We start from the raw sequence: 17,500 nt of genomic DNA on the forward strand, positions 1-17,500 counted from the left end.
CGCCAGTGTGATGGATATCTGCAGAATTCGCCCTTGCTGGTAGTGCGTGGGCGTTGAGTTCATTGACTATGGTTATTGCCAATGAGTTTGGGGGGGATTGGGATTTGATAAAGTCTGTTTTGTTTTTGAAGGAGGTGTCAGTGCCCCAACCTCTGACATTCCATTGGTTGATTTTGATTACTACCATTATGAGATGATATCGATCTCCTCTTGGGAGTCGTATAGCTGCGGTTTGGATGGTGAAGGGTAGATACTCTCTATGAAGCTCTCAATGATTCCTTTCCTTTCTTTATTGACAGGTGTCTTAGGGGTGGATGGGATGTAAGGGTTGCTTCTGTTTATTGTTGGTGAGAGTTGGTTGACTTCATTGTTTGAGTGGATTTCCTCGTTCTTGCGTTTATGTGATGGAGGGATGTTTAGTGTCTTCTCTCTGTTTTCCGAGGATGAATGGATGTTAGTGCTCGTTTTGTTGGCATTGTCTTTTTGGATGGCGTTGGATGTTGTGGTAGTGGTTGTGGTGGGTTTGACAGATTGAGATTCTGCTGGGTTTTTGGGGGAAGAGGTAGAGATGACTTTTTTGCTTGGGCTTTTTTCTCTTGGGTTGATTGTTTATCAGACTGATTGTTTGCTGGGTTGTTTGTTTGTTGTTGTGGTTTTGGTTGAGAGGATTTGATTGCTATCCTGTTTTGGGTGTAAGGAGGATCTGTCATCTCATCTTCTAATGGTTCCTCCGTGTTGTTTGTCTCTACTTTCTTGTTTTTCTTTTGTGAGGAGTAGGTTTTGGTGGCCGTTCTGATGGTAAAGTTTGCGATTTCTGTAATGTGTTGGCCAGATTTCATTTGATCGCCAATTTTGCATTCTATTAGACCGAATACTATGAGGTGGTCGGTGGAGTATATAGTATTGTATATTGCATAGGGTATTTCTTCTGCAAAGGCAGTTTTGATGAGGGCGTCCACTATTCCTGCCTTTTCTCTGGGAATTCTTACTCTTCCTGTGAGGACGTGGAAGTCTCTACTGGAGGTGATGAAGGTTCCCAATTTGCTTCTATCTCTAATGATATTTATGAGAGATTGTTCGTTTTTGATCATCAGGTGGATCGTTTTTCTAGTTCCTTTGCCTATGTATATCTTGTCGATTGGGATATCGTAGTTTGAGAGTGTTTTTCTCATTTCTTCTAACCCCTTGAGATCCATTTTGGGGAATTCGAGTGTAATTGGGTAGAATCCGTTGTTCTTCTCGTAGCAGTCATGTTCAATATGGTCTCGCAGTATTTGGAGATGTCTTTGAGGCCTATTGATAGTTTGGGGTAGGTCTCCTTTATCTCTGCTGTTTTTGTGGAGAATTCTTTAATGAAGTTCTCCGATGCCTCGTCCATATGGGTGGAGGGGTTGGCCATTTTAGCCGCGTCTGCGTAGGAATTCATCTCGATGGGATTCCTTTGAATCGGCGATTTGGTAAGTTAGATCTGTAGATCGTGGTGGATTGGTGATTTTTTTTGAAAGATTGGTTAAAATTGACCGAGATTAAGGATAGAAAAGGATGAATTACTTTTCACGTGTATCTTGTATCCTCTTGATCGCGGTACGGTTTTTGTTTTTTTTTTTTTTTTTACCTAAAAGTGGTGTAGGAGCAATTACATAGTTGAAAAAAGGAATTGAAAAAAGGGATTGAAAAAAGGAATTGAAAAAAGGAATTGAAAAAAGGAATTTTTTTTTTTTTTTTTTTTTACCTGTGATCAGACCTTCAAGGAATGTCCTTGTGTCTTTTCGGCGGTGTTTGTTAAACGATTTTATTTTTATTATTCAATTGTATTAAATTTTTTAAACTATATTATATTTTTTTTTTTTTTTTTTTTTTTTTTTACTACTACTTAAATTGGAAGAGGGTTCGGAACTACTGGGGTTTGCCAGGCTTTGTTGAATTTGTATTTGTGAAGATCTTGATTGGTGTTTTTTAGTATTGCTTCGTCGTGTTTGATTTTCTATAGTGTGATGAATTTTTCAGTTTCGATGAGATTTAGTAATTCTGTTTCTATGACCTTTTGCTCGAATTTTGGCTCTGGTTTGCTTTCATCAGTGTTGAACAATTTTTGACAGATTATCTTCCATAATTGGTGTGCTATTATTCCTATGAGATTGGGGAAGATTCTCTCAGTTCTGTTATATTTTGATATGTCTAAGGTATCCATTGACCATCTGTGGATTTTGATGAATGATAATTTGTTAACTGTTGATATGATGGTTTTTTCAATATCTAGGATATCTCGGCATAGAGTGAAGAGGTGAGAATAAGGGTCTCTGAATAGGTGGCCACAGATCTTGCATCTGGTGTCTCTTTCGTGGTTGATACCTGGAAGTGATCTTGAGAAGAAGGTGTTTCTACCTTTTTGGTGAGAAATGCTGTTGATGTTTATGAATACTTTGGGTATTGCTGTGTTGTATCTCACCGATTGAAAAAAGGAATTGAAAAAAGGAATTGAAAAAAGGAATTGAAAAAAGGAATTGAAAAAAGGAATTGAAAAAAGGAATTTTTTTTTTTTTTTTACCTAAAAGCGGTATAAATTGAAAAAAGGAATTGAAAAAAGGAATTGAAAAAAGGAATTGAAAAAAGGAATTGAAAAAAGGAATTGAAAAAAGGAATTGAAAAAAGGAATTGAAAAAAGGAATTGAAAAAAGGAATTGAAAAAAGGAATTGAAAAAAGGAATTGAAAAAAGGAATTGAAAAAAGGAATTGAAAAAAGTGGGGAGATCCGAGAATCGAACTCAGGACGCTACCACCCAAAGGTAGCATTATACCACTTAACTAATCTCCCATTTTGGAATTTTTGAATTTTAATATCTAATATTATTCCTTTAATCTTTTACGATTGTGAATTATAAAAATTTGCCTCAGGCCGGGATCGAACCAGCGACCTTAAGATCTTCAGTCTCACGCTCGTACCAACTGAGCTACTAAGGCTTGATGAAATTTTTATTTTTTATACTTAATAAGGGTTCGAGTAATTTTTTTAAAAATATCGAGATTCAAATGAAATTAAAGGATTTCAATAGCATCCTATTTTTTTTTTTTTTACATATAATTTCAACACAAGAGAAAATAAAAAAAATGGTTCTTTTTCCCCACAATTAAAAAATTTGATGAACATGAATAAAGGATTAGAAGAAAATTAATTTTTTAAAGCCAATTTAAATTTATTAATAATGCATTAATAACTTTTTATTTCTCGAACCATTGATTAAGGGTAAAAAAAATTAAAAAATAAAAAAAAGTAATTATTATTATTATTATTATTATTATTATTATTATTATTATTATTATTATTATTATTATTTTATAGTAAAGTTTTTTTTAAATTAAATAAAAGCAAAACCATCTACATATTCTAACATTTTAATTAATTTCTTTTTAGTAGTATCAAAATCATTATAATCAGGTAAATCCAATTGATAACTACAAGTATGAGCACAAGGTAATTTTTGACTTAATGGTACTTGAATGATTGAAATTGATTTTTCAAAACCAGATAGTGGTAATGCAACCATTCCAGTGACGAATCTTAGGAATAAACGAATTTCATCTTGATTCATTTCATCAACTGCTCTACGAAAATCTTTTGGAGTTGAAGAAGTGTCAGGGAAACCAATGAATTTGAAATTCTTTTGTAAAACACTTGAATCCACCAAAGTATTACCACACATTAATAATTGTAATTCAGTTGGAGAGAAAAGTGCAAAATGGGCATTTAAACTATCGATTGACATGAAACCAGATTTAAATGCTTCCAATTTCGATTGTCTACAACCTACTAAAACTCTTTCAATATTTCTTTGAATGAATTCCTCTTTATTTAAATCTGTAACTGGTATTGATTCACCACCTTCAATTAAACCTTCAAATGTTGTTGATAAATATTCTTCAATATTATCCAATACTAAAACCTTTTTAAATGATTGTGCTAATTGTGGATCATAAATTTCTAAATCTCTTAAATTTACTTTAACTCCTAATAAATATTTAAAAAATGATGTTGGAAAACAATCTGGTATTGGTTTACCATCAATAATTGATTTTAAAAATATTTTACCTAAAATTTTAAAAATTGTAAATTCATTTTTTAAAATTAATAATGGATTTTCTTCATTATTATTATTATTATTATTATTATTATTATTATTATTATTATTATTATTATTATTATTATTATTATTATTATTATTATTATTATTATTATTATTATTTTCTTCATTATTATTGTTATTATTATTAAATAAATCATTTGAATTTAATAAATAAAATGGTGATTCTGTTCCACTATTTTCAAACAAATTGAATTTTTTTGAAAATAAACTATTTTTTGGAATTGAATAAGAAACACTATTATTTGAATTATTTGAATTATCAATAATTTGATTATCACTAAATAATAATGAATACATTTCAGATGATAAACCACCTAAATCTAAACCTTTTTCACCTTGAAAAGAAACTTCTAATCTGCAAAATAATTTATTTGATTCAATTTTTTTAAAAAAGAATTGAAAGAAATCTAGTACTAAATGTTCACGACGTACAGTTAATTGAAGTGATTCACTCATTTCTTCTGCCATCTCTGATAATGATGATATATGAGCTCTAAATGCAGCAATCTTTTCTCTACAATCAATTAATGTTCTTGATGATAATAAATCCTCTACCAATGAAGTTACAAAGTATGGATGAACTGCAATTTGATGAGCAGTTGGTCTAAGTTTTGGATTTCTTTGAAATATTGATGATAATAATGATATTAATCTTTGATCTGAATGATTTGCTGGTAATGGTAAATTATTTTCTTCTGGTAATAAAAATGGTTCTCTTATTATTAAAAAATTATTATTATTATTATTATCATTTTCATTACCATCACTATTATTATTTTTACCATTATTACCATTATTATTATTATTAACAAATTGAAAAATACATTTATATAACATAACACCAAATGCCCAAATATCAGTTGAATAACTACCCTTAACATTTTGTTCTTTCATTTCAGGTGCTTTATATAATTCAGTACCACCATTAATATTGAAAACTGTAACATTAACATTTGCAGAGATATCTTTACTTAAATCAAAATCAGAGATTACTGGTGTACCATCTTGTCTAATTAAAACATTTTCCAATTTTAAATCTCTATGAATAATACAATTTGAATGCATATAAGCAATAGCTTGAATGATTTGTTGAAATATTTTTTGAATTTCCCAAGGTTGTCGTCTTTTATTATTTTCATTATCATTATTATTATTTCTACACCAATCTAATAGATTACCACCAGAAATATACTCCATTTGCATAAATGCATTTCTATCATAGAATACAGCTTGAATTGGCATAATACATTTATGATTCATTTGTTTCAATAATGATACTTGTCTCTCGAAAATTTGTTTACCAAATGCATCACCAATTCCAAATTCTTTCAATACAACTAATTGATCATTAAAATTTGCCAAATAAACATTATGTGGATGTGTTGATAAAGTTTTAATAATATCATAATGTTGAAATTTTCTATCGGTTACTAATAATCCTGTATCTTTAATTCTTGATGAAATTTTATCATTTGCTCTTAATTTAATTTTAAATTCTGGTACATATTTATCTAATATTTCAATAATTAATTCATTTATTTCTTGTTGATTACTTAATAATTTCTGTTCATCTTTTTTTAATTTAATTAATTCATTTTTTAATTTTTCAATATTATTATTATTATTATTATTATTACTACTATCATTTATACTATTACTATTTATATTATTATCTATATTATTATTATTATTATTATTATTATTATTATTATTATTATTATTATTATTATTATTATTATTATTATTACTATTATTATTTACACTATTATTTTCATGATTATTATCATCATCATCACATAAATTTTGATCATAATCTAATTCTATAACTTCAATTTTTTTACTTAATTCAATACTATTTCTTTTACAAAATCTATAATCAGATTTTAATTTCTCTCTTTGTTCTAATAAAGATTGAGCCAATTTTGATTTATTTAAAAAATCTTGAACCTCTACTAATTTACCACGATGAATATTAATTAAATCATCACACTGTTGTAATTGTTGTGAAAGTAATGAATGATATTTAATTGCATATTTTTGAGTTTCTAATACAATTAATTGAATTTCTTCCATTGATAATCTTAATGATTCTCCAAAATTTTTATTAATAATTCCACTACTATTTGTTGTATTTGCTGTTGTCGTTGTTGCTGTTGCTGTTGCTGTTGTTGATGATGCAGTTGCTGTTGTTAAAGGTTGGACCATTGTAGTAGAATCCATAATATTATTACAAAAATTACCTAATCCTTGATTTAATCTTTCAACTAAATAAAAACTTTGTTGTTGAATTTCAATTGCTGTTAATGTTCCATTCTTTATTTCGCTATCTTCTTCTTCTTCATCTTGTTCCTCTTCTAATTCTGTTTCTGATTTCTCTCGTTGTTGTTGTTTTTCATCCTGATGAACTAAAACTTTTTTATTTATTAAATTTGTTGTTGTTGTTGTTGTTGTTGTTGTTGTTGCTGTGGTTGTAGTTGTTGTATTTGAAGTTGTAGTTGTAGTTATAGTTGATAAATTTAATAATTTTGATAAATTTAAAAAAGTTAAATCTTTTTGTTGTTTAATTTCTAACCAATAATCAATTGAAGTTTGATATTCTGATACTAATCCTAAACCAAGTTGATTTCTTGATAAAACCAATCTATCGATTTCAGATTGAATATTATCAGGTAATGGTGAAAGTGATAAATTTGAATTTACCAATAATTTCAATTGTCTATTTATATCATCGAAATCTTTATTCTTCTTTTCAATTGAAAGTCCTAAATTTGGTAAACTACTAGTTGCTTTCATTTGAATTAAATTTAATAATCCTTTTGATTTTGAAATTAATGTCATCCATTCAATAAAATTACTTTGTGTACTATTTAATAAATCTTTACCTTCATTTGCTAATGATAAAAATGATGGTGTTGGTGATGATGGTCTTGTTATTATTGTTGTTGTTGTTGATTTTATATTATTATTTGTTTGTTTTATTATTGTCGTTGTTGAACTATTATCAATTATTGATTTATTAAAATTACTATCACTACTACTATTAACACTTGATGGTAATGATAATTCTGTTTGTTGTTGTGATTGAGTTGATGATGGTAATTGTAATTCTGTTTTAATAATTGGTTCTTTAAATCTTTTTTCAACAATTATTGTAATAATTTCACCACACGTAAATAATAATGGTTTTGAATCTTTTGAATTTATAAAACATTTCTTTGGTGTTAATTGATTTTCATCACTTTTAAAACCTAATCTTTGACCAGCATTACATCCCCAAGAATATAATGAGCCATCAATAGACATTGCTACATTATGTTGAAAACCACTCGAAACATCTATAAACTTTACATTATCAACAACAACGCTATTGCTATTAATTAATACTGGTAAATTCCTATCACCTTGAACATCAATCGATGTACCAAGTACACCATAATCACTTCTACCCCATGCATATGTATCATTATTATCTGATATTGCAATTGAATGATAACCACCTGCTGAAACTTTAATAATATTAATTGGTTGTTGTTGTTGTTGTTGAGATGTTTGAAACCATTGAATTTGTTTTGGTATAGTTTGTTGATTTGAAAAGCAACCAATACCTAATTGACCTTGATCATTTCTACCAAATGAAAAAACTAAACCTTTATTTGTTAATACCAATGAATGACCACCACCACTTGACATATCAATAATGAAATGACCTTGTAATGATTGAACTAATTTTGGTGTTGATTGCATTAACAATGATTGTTCACCTAATCCTAATCTACCATGATCACCTCTACCAAATGTAAATAATAAACCTTTATCTGTAATCACTGCCGATCTATTCGTACCGCATGATAATTTAACAATTTTAATTTTATTATTATTACTACTACTATTTTGAGATAATGAAAATTGTTGTTGTGCACCGTCATTATTATTATTATTATTATTATTAGTACTATTGTTATTGTTGTTATTATTATTATTATTATAACTAATATTAAAATTAATTAATTGTGGTAGTGAATAATATGATGATGATGAACCATTACCTAAACCTAATTGACAACTATCATTACCACCCCAACTATAAACTTTACCACAAATTGTTAATGCTAATGAATGTTTACCACCATTTGCAATGGATACAACTCTTAATGATGGTTTTGTTTGAAAGAATTCAACCAATTTAGGTGAACTATATGATTCAAGATTACCATGACCTAATTTACCCAATAAACCATCTCCAAATGTATAAAGATTACCTTGATCCGTTATGAATGAACTATGAATTGCTCCCGTTGATATCAATACAATCTTTTGTTGATTATACATCTCTGAAAATCCTATACTACTCATATTACAATTTTTATAATTTCTAATACCATTACCCCATATTGTTATATAATCTATTATCAAAATAATAATTAATAATTAATTAATAATTAATAATAATAATAATAATAATAATAATAATAATAATAATAATAATAATAATAATAATAATAATAATAATAATAATAATAATAATAATAATAATAATAATAATAATAATAATAATAATAATACATACGATCGCTTTCTAATTCATCTTTATCTTCATGACCAAGTTTCGGAATTAATGAAGTATCGAAATTAGTTTCATCCTCTTCTTCCTCAATCTTTTTTTTATTTATTATAGTATTATTATCGTCATTATTAATTTCTTCATTATTTTTATATATTGATGCACTTTCTCTTATACTTTTAAAATTATTTTCTTTTGTATTATTATTATTATTATTATTATTATTATTGTTATTGTTATTATTATTATTAAAGTTATAATTATCGGTATTATCATAAACATATTTATATGTATAATTTTTATAATCATTATATGGGAAATTGGTTGTTGATGGAGTTTTTGTTAAGGTTGGTGTTGAATTATTACCTCCATTATTACTGTTATTGCCTCCATTATTACTGTTATTGAATAAATTAACTTGTGGCGTATGATTTAATGTTTCTTCAATCTTACTCTTTATTGACTTGAAGAATAATGACATTTATAAATGTATATATGTATATATATATATATTATTTTTTTTTTTTTTTTTTTTTTTTATTATTCTAATTTTTTTTTTTTTTTTTTTTTTTTTTTTTTAATATATTAAATATGACTTAAAATTATTTATGTTAAATATTTAAACTGTGGATTATGATAAAAATGATAAAAAAAAAAAAAAAAATTTAAAAAAAAAAAAAAAAAAAAAAAAAACGAGACCAAATTTGTAACCGTGTTCAAAACTATTCTACGTGGTCTTAAGCCTACTTTTTTTTTTTTTTTTTTTTTAATTTCTCTATCCCAAAAATATCAATCTAATTTTTTTTTCAGCATTCGATTTGTTTTTATAAAAAGTGGGAGAATAAAAAAAAAAAATAAAAATAAAAACTAAAAATAAAAATTAAAAAAAAAAAAAAAAAAAAAAAAAAAAGAAAAGAAATTAATTTAAAAATAAAAAAAAATTCTTTTTTTTTTTTTTTTTTTTTTTTTTTTTTTTTGAAATTTTTAGAAAAGTTTCCAAACCAACCCAAATTATAAGAGATTGAACAAATATAATAAAAAAAAAAAACAAATAAAAAAAAAAAAGATTATAAACTTTTTTTTTTTTTATTTTTTTTTTTTTTATAATTTAAAATATTTGGATGAATGAATAAATTTCTACTGAAAAGAGAACTTGGTATATGTAATGAAAGAAGAGAAATAATTGATGAAATTAAAAGAAGTATAAGACATCTCGATTTATCAGTATATAAACAAATTATAAACTATAATAAAGGTCCTATCAATCATTTAGATATTGATGTTGCTGAAAATAGATAGTAATGTATAATAATATATTTAATATTAAAATTTTAAATTTATTTTAAAAATAAAATTTTTCTAACTATTTTCTTTTTTTTTTTTTTTTCTCTCTGTCATATATATATATAGTTTATTATCTGTTAGTGGTGATGGAATAATACAAATTTATGATTTATTTGAAAATTTATTAAATAATAAAAAAAATAATGAAATTAAAACAGAATTTCAACCAATATTAAAAATAAATAGAAAAAGTAATAATAATAATAATAATAATAATAGTAATAGTGAAGGTATTTTATTAAAAGGTATATCAAGTGTTCAATGGTACCCAATTGATACAGGAATATTTTTTATTGGTGGTGTTAATGGTAATGTTGAAGTATGGGATACTAATCTTGGACAAGTTTCACAAACATTTTATCTTGAGAATTGTGTAAATTCAATATCCTACTCTCAAGTTAATTGTACCAATTTATTAATTGCCGCTGCAACAACTGATCCAAAAGTTAGACTATGTGATATGCGTACAAACTCTTCCGTTCATTGTTTAACAGGTCATCGTGAAAGTGTACTCTCAATTAAGTGGTCACCTTTCTCTCCAAATTTAATTGCAACCGCTTCAAAAGATAAAACAATTAGATTATGGGATATACGTAGAGGTGATACATTTCTATTTGCTTTAGATCAATATAATGGTAGTGGTATTGGTATTGGTGTTGGTGGTGGTAGTGGTGGTGAAAGTAATGATGATGTTGGTAATGATATTGGTGGTGGTAATAAGAATGATTTAAAGCAATCAAAAAGGTATAGACAAAAATTACATAAACCTAAATCACTTCAAACCAGTAGTAGTTCAATTATTGAGAAAAGAAATATTGGTGGTGGTGGTGGTGGTATTGGTGGATCAGCTAATTTAACATTGAAAAAAGAGGTACCAACTGCTCATAATGGTACAATCACATCAATTGCTTGGACACCCGATGGTAATTATTTAGTTAGTACAGGAGCTGATAGTAAAATTAGATTATGGGATATTCAAAAAGGTGGTGCAAATACAATGATCAATTATCCAAATGCTCACAATGTTCACAAAATACCAAATCAAATTTGTTTATCTACCAATGGTCAATATCTATTTCATCCAAATGGTAGAGCGATTCATGTTTATGAAACTGCAACAGGTAATTTAGTACGTCAATTAAAAGGTCATTTTGAAAAAGTCAATTGTTGTGTTTTTAATCATTGTGATCAAGCTTTAATCTCTGGTTCAAATGATAGATTAACTTTGTATTGGGATAATTCAAATGATGATCAAATTGATGATCAACAATTTTTAAATGAAGAAAAACAAAATAATCAAAATAATGATGATGATAATAATAATTTTCAAGTTACTACTAATACAACAACTAAAACTTCAACAACAACAACAACATCAACAACAATATCTCCTCCGACAACTTTAGAAGATGTTGATAATTGGAGTGATGATTAGTGAAAAAAAAAAAATTAAAAAATTAAAAAATTAAATTTATAAAAAAAAAAAAAAAAAGCGGTGTCGAATAATTCAATTTCATTTTTTGAATAAAAAAAAATATCACGACTAAAACAAAAAAAAAAAATAAATAAAAATAAAAATTAAAATTAAAATTTCGACTTCCATCCATTTTTTTATTTTTCAAAAAAAAAAAAAAAAAAAAAAAAAAAAAAAAAAAAGCAATTTTCAAAAAAAAAGTAAACTGAAAATTCCAAATGTTTCAAAAAAATAAAAAAAATAAAAAAAAAATATTTTTTGAAAAAAAAAAAAAAAATTAAAACAAAAAAGAAAAAGAAAAGGAAAATAAAAAAAAAATTAAAACAAAAATCGATTCTAATTGTTCTATTTTTTTCTTTTCTTTTTTTTCTTTTTTTTTTTTTTTTTTTTTTCATTAAATGGTATTGTAATAGTACCAAGTTATATTATTACAATTTTTTTTTTTTTTTTTTTTTTTTTTAAATTTTCAAAACAAAAAAAAAAAAATTAAATAAATTATATACAAAAAAAAATAAAGAAAAAAAAAAAAAAAAGTATTTTCATTTTAATATATAAAAATTAAAATGTCAAATAATAATTATAATAAAATACAAAGCCAATCATCAGGCAAGCGGAGATTTTTACAAGAAATACGTAGGTTTTTTTTTTTTTTTTTTTTTTTTTTTTTTTTTTTTTTTTAATAAATTTTGGAATTTACTAATAGTCATAAATTTTAATTAATTTTTATTATTATTTATAGCCAAAGGTGAAGAAGATGAATTATATAGTGAGCATTTTATTGAGATAGATAAATTAATAAAACAAGAGCAAGAAAAAGAAGAAAATGGTGGATTTTCATTACCAAAATGGCCAGCTAGTAGTACTATAAACAACAATAGTACTCAAAATTTATTTAGTAATTTTATGAGTGATAGTAGTAGTAGCATAAATAGTGATATTAATAGTAATTATACAAGAGATAATAATGGAATGTTTATAGTTAGAACAGATTTAAATACAGATATACCTTCATCACATAAATCAACCATCTATAGTAAACAACAACAATCACCAAGACATCAAGATATAAATAGTAATCATTATTCAATGACTTATGATAGTAGTTTACTTAGTGTTAGTGGTAGTAATGCAAGTAGTAATTGTAATACATCAGCTTCATCATCAGTAAATAGTTGTAATAATTCAATTGGTAATTTAAGTAAAGTTTTTAATTTAAATTCTTCAACAAAGAGTTTAAATAACAACAACAACAATAATAATAATAATAATAATAATATGGAGACAATTTCAGGTTTTAATAATATAATGAAAATTGATAATCTTATAAATCATGATACAAATAATAATAATAATAATAATAATATGATAACATCACCATCACTAACTACAAATACAACAACTACTACAACAATGACATCAAATAATAGTACACCAATTAGATCACCATCACCACCAAAAACTCCACAACATCAATCAGTATTAATATCACCAATGACACCATATGATGTTTATAATTCTTATAAATTTGATAAATTGAAAACAACGCCAACATCACCAACATCACCAACTAAATCAACAAGATTTAAGGAACCTCTATTACCAAGATCAAATAATAATTTTAATAATAACAACAACAAGAATAGTACAATGAGTTTATCAGGAATGATGAGTGGAACATTCTCAACATCACATTTATCAAGTTGGGTTTGGGTTAAAAATAAACATAGTATTGTTATCATTGGTCCAACTGGTATTGGTAAATCATTTTTATTAAATACTTTATTACATTCAACTTTTACACCTTCTTTAAATTCAATTAGACCAATATTAGGTAATCATAGATTATCTTTAAAACCACAACATGATACAACTTCAACTTCAACAACTTCAACAACAAATACAATTTCAACCGATCATATTATGTCAAATAATGAATACTTTTTATTAGATAAATTAAAAACTAAATTAATGAATATAAGTAAGAGTCAAATTGATCAAAAGATGATATTGGATCAATCATTTTATCAATCAATAAATTGGGATAAAGAAAGGGATAATGAATTTGAACGTGTTTATACTACCAGTCAATATTTAACTAAAAAGATACCTCAAGTTAATGATAGTCATGCTTTTATATTACCACAAGGTAGATTGGGTCCAAATCAACAATTTAAATTCACCTATGGTGCTATCTGTGAATTAAATGTTGAATTCCTACAAGAGAGTGAAGTTCGTGTCATACTTTGGGAATTACATCAATATTCAGAGGATAAAACCATACCAATGAATCCAAATAGATTACAATCATTGCAATGGGTTTACTCATCGGTTGTTGATGGTGCAACTTTTGATTATTCAAATCAAAGTAGTTCAAGTAGTACGAGTAGTATCAATAGTGGTACCAGTGGTAGCAATAGAATGGTTAGAGTGGTGGAAGATATTAACTCCTATTGGGATATACCCATTAAAGAGAAATTTAAAAAGTTATTTGGTAAAAGAATTCAATTTAAAGGCTTGGGTAAAGATCACAATATCGATAGAATTTATGTTCGTGAAAAGGTTAAAGAGGTTTTATCAGTTTATGGTTGTATTTTAAATTTATTACATATCAAATTACCTTCAAGTGTCCTATTCAATAAACGTGAAATCACAATGATATCCGATGATTCTAAAAGAGGTAACATTTCAAAGTTTACAATCACTCGTATTTTGGATGATGCTGATCAAATTTTATTATCAATTGATTATCGTGGTTTATCTGCTGATCTTGCTGATTTATTATTAGCTTCAAAATTCACTCAAAAGTTTTCTGCTGATGATGGTTCTATTCAATTCCTTGAATTAGGTGAACATCGTCAATTTCAATTACAACAACAACTACAACAAAAACTTCAACAACAACAAGTTTCATCACCACAACCACAACCACAACAACAACAACAACAGCAACAAGTTCAACAATGTCAAAGTCAACAATCACCACAACAATGCCAAAGCCAACAATCACCACAACAATGCCAAAGTCAACAATCACCACAACAATGCCAAAGTCAGCAATCACCTCTACAACAACAACAACAACAACAACAATCACCACAACAATTACAATCACCACAACAACTTCCAGATATTCATTCATTCGTTATTAATCAACTTAGAAAATTATTTAAAGATGCAAGAAATATTTCAAATATTCATAGAATATTAGATTCTTTTAAAATTATTAAAATTAAAGTAAGTTAAAATATTTTTCAAAAAAATATATATGCATTATAAATTAATATTAACTTAATTTTTTTATTATTATTATTATTTTATATAAAGCCTTTATTATTTTCATCAATTCATTTAAATAAATCAGTACCACCAGAGTATAAATTAAAAGGATATTCAAGTATTAGACAATTGAAAGAGATATCAAATGTACCAGTTTTAATAAGATTAATGCATGTTTCAAATAATTCAACATGGACAACTCAACATAATTTATTGGATAAATTTAAACAAGGTATTGCAAAGAAACCTTCAATTTTAAATCATTTAGTTGAACAACAACAACAACAATACCAACAACAAGATGCATTAAATTCAACTGGATCAAAACCAATTCCAACTGATAAAGAATTAAATGATTTACAAGAACAATTAACAAATTCATTTAAAGATACTTTAAACGTTAATAATAATCAAAATAATAATAATAATAATAATAATAATAATAATAATAATAATAATAATAATAATAATAATAATAATAATAATAATAATAATAATAATAATTATAATAATAATAATTATAATAATAATAATTATAATAATTATAATTATAATAATAATAATGTTATTACTAAAAACAATAATAATGTTATTAATAATAATAATAACTATAATAATAATATAAATAATAATAATTGGAGAAATAATTACAATCGTGGTGTTATTAATCCACCAAGTGGTATAGATAGAATAACGACATCATTTAGAACTAGATTTGCAGGATGGAAAAGAAAGTTGTTAGCCAATGTTAGTTCAGAGGCATCAGAATCACTTTTCCAAAATAAATCTAATGAATGTGAACAAATGGCAAGAATGGAATGGATTAAATTTAAAATGGTATCACCTGATGCAGTGGTGAATATTAATGATTTTTGTAATCTTGTCTATAGTACATTTGGTGGTACAAATGCAAAACCAGATACCCTAAGCAATGTCAATGGTAATAATCCAGTGATTCTATTATGTAAAACTTTATTACAATGGACACCAAACTTTTGGAGGGAAAATATAGTTGAAAGATTACCAACACTTCAAGAAGAGATCAGTAGCTTTTCAAAGACTTTACTCTTTGAAACCAATAAATTACTTTTAAACAGAATCACCCTACCAAATGATGAAAAGAATTATTTAATGAAAGTGTTGCATTATTGTCAAGCTGCCACCGATCGTAATATTAGTTCAAAGATTAGTGGTGTTCAAACTTTATTCAATCAAAATATGAATTTAATCATTTATAATACTTGTTTGGATACTTTTTGTTCAGAGGTTACAAATATTAAATTTCAACAATCATCAGTAAACTATCATCTCATAATGGAAAGCTGTTTCTCTATCATTCCATACGCTGTCTCTACTAAAATTCAACAAAAACTAATTGAAATTTTACGTCAAGGTTTATCTTATCTAGATTCAATTGAAAAACATATTGAATATACTATTCAGTATTTATTAAATTCACCTTTCCGTATAAAACGTCAACAACAATTAAAACCATCAATTGATGTTTCCGATTCAGTTATTGAAAATTATGTTAATTTAGTTAATCCAATAACAAAACAATCACCATTAAAATCTCAATCACAACAAACTACTACAACTACAACTACTACAACAACTACTACAACTACTACTACAACTTCTTCACCATCTAATTCACCAAAATTGTCAACTGATGAAATGGATATTGAAACTCCAAATAAAAAAATTAAATCTGATAACTCTGTAAATAATATTAATAATACAACCGAAACAACTCCAACTGAAACTTCTCCAAATAATAGTAGTAATGTAATACCAACTCCAATGATTATTAATAATCAAACCACCACAACAACAACAACAACATCATCAACAATATCAAATAATAATAACACTAACAATAATAATAATAATAATAAACCAATGTTTGATAATGGATCATGTAATTATATACCAAAACAAATTTTACCACCACAAACTGCAGACTCATTAATTCAAATTTGTGTTGGTAAAATTGTACAAAACATTCATTCTTTAACATCAGTAAAAGGTACAACAATACCAGAGGAAATCTTACAAAAGATTATTACATTATTAATTAGTCAAGATAAAATTAAGGGTGGTAGTAATGATCCAATAACCAATCAATTGGATGATAGTTTATTAGCAAGATTATTAAGTCCATTCATGCAATCATTAGATTTAGAGGGTGCAAAATTCTTATCGACAATATCATTGAAAACCATTGGTTCAACTTGTTCACAATTAAAGAAACTTTCATTGGCAAATTGTATCAATATACCAAGTGATGCTTTAAATTCAATTAGTATGAGTTGTAAGAATTTAGAGGTTATCATTTTGAAAGGTTGTTATCAATTATCAAATCCTGGTATAGTTTCTTTGGCAAGAGGTTGTCCAAACCTTTATGTTGTGGATCTTTCTGGTTGTATGAAAATCACTGATTTTGCAATTCATGAATTACTACAAAATTGTAAACAACTTCATACATTGGATTTAAGAAAATGTGTAAATCTAACTGATGGTGCCTTTCAATCATTTAATATCACAACATTGGCCAATATCGATTTATTAGAGTGTAACTATATATCCGATCAAACTATATTCAATATTTGTTCAACTAGTCGTAATCTATTATCAATAAAACTCTCTGGAAAAGGTATTACCGATCAATCCTTAAAGAAAATCTCTGAAAATTGTCAATCA

The 17,500-nt window shown here is 25.9% G+C and overlaps 4 protein-coding genes and 2 non-coding genes across 6 annotated transcripts in view; 2 read left to right on the forward strand and 4 right to left on the reverse strand.

Annotated features, from left to right (window-relative positions):
* Positions 1-416: 416 nt before the first annotated feature.
* Positions 417-1,172, reverse strand: DDB_G0276525 (hypothetical protein; the record flags this gene model as incomplete). Its single annotated transcript, XM_637987.1, has 1 exon — positions 417-1,172. One exon carries the CDS (start codon positions 1,170-1,172, stop codon positions 417-419), a length of 756 nt encoding a protein of 251 aa, XP_643079.1.
* A 1,572-nt stretch (positions 1,173-2,744) lies between these two features.
* On the reverse strand, positions 2,745-2,815 carry tRNA-Pro-UGG-9. The gene has a single exon. It is a non-coding gene; the product is annotated as a tRNA-Pro (tRNA).
* Positions 2,816-2,887: 72 nt separating this feature from the next.
* Positions 2,888-2,961, reverse strand: tRNA-Phe-GAA-7. The gene has a single exon. It is a non-coding gene; the product is annotated as a tRNA-Phe (tRNA).
* A 395-nt stretch (positions 2,962-3,356) lies between these two features.
* Positions 3,357-9,184, reverse strand: DDB_G0276527 (CAMKL family protein kinase; the record flags this gene model as incomplete). Its single annotated transcript, XM_637988.1, has 2 exons — positions 3,357-8,545; positions 8,710-9,184. The coding sequence occupies 2 exons, from the start codon at positions 9,182-9,184 to the stop codon at positions 3,357-3,359; spliced, it is 5,664 nt and encodes a 1,887-aa protein (XP_643080.1).
* A 644-nt stretch (positions 9,185-9,828) lies between these two features.
* On the forward strand, positions 9,829-11,482 carry ercc8 (WD40 repeat-containing protein; the record flags this gene model as incomplete). Its single annotated transcript, XM_637989.1, has 2 exons — positions 9,829-10,001; positions 10,114-11,482. The coding sequence occupies 2 exons, from the start codon at positions 9,829-9,831 to the stop codon at positions 11,480-11,482; spliced, it is 1,542 nt and encodes a 513-aa protein (XP_643081.1).
* A 602-nt stretch (positions 11,483-12,084) lies between these two features.
* Positions 12,085-17,500, forward strand: part of DDB_G0276529 (hypothetical protein) — a gene marked incomplete at both ends in the record, with an annotated part of 6,676 nt that continues 1,260 nt past the window's right edge. The window contains 3 exons of the mRNA XM_637990.1: positions 12,085-12,154; positions 12,261-14,755; positions 14,846-17,500. The exon at positions 14,846-17,500 is cut by the window's right edge and continues 1,260 nt beyond it. Of these exons, the coding sequence (XP_643082.1) occupies positions 12,085-12,154; positions 12,261-14,755; positions 14,846-17,500 (5,220 nt within the window). The remainder of the gene's footprint in view (positions 12,155-12,260; positions 14,756-14,845) is intronic.

This window comes from Dictyostelium discoideum, assembly GCF_000004695.1.
Source record: "Dictyostelium discoideum AX4 chromosome 2 chromosome, whole genome shotgun sequence".
Classification (NCBI taxonomy): domain Eukaryota; phylum Evosea; class Eumycetozoa; order Dictyosteliales; family Dictyosteliaceae; genus Dictyostelium; species Dictyostelium discoideum.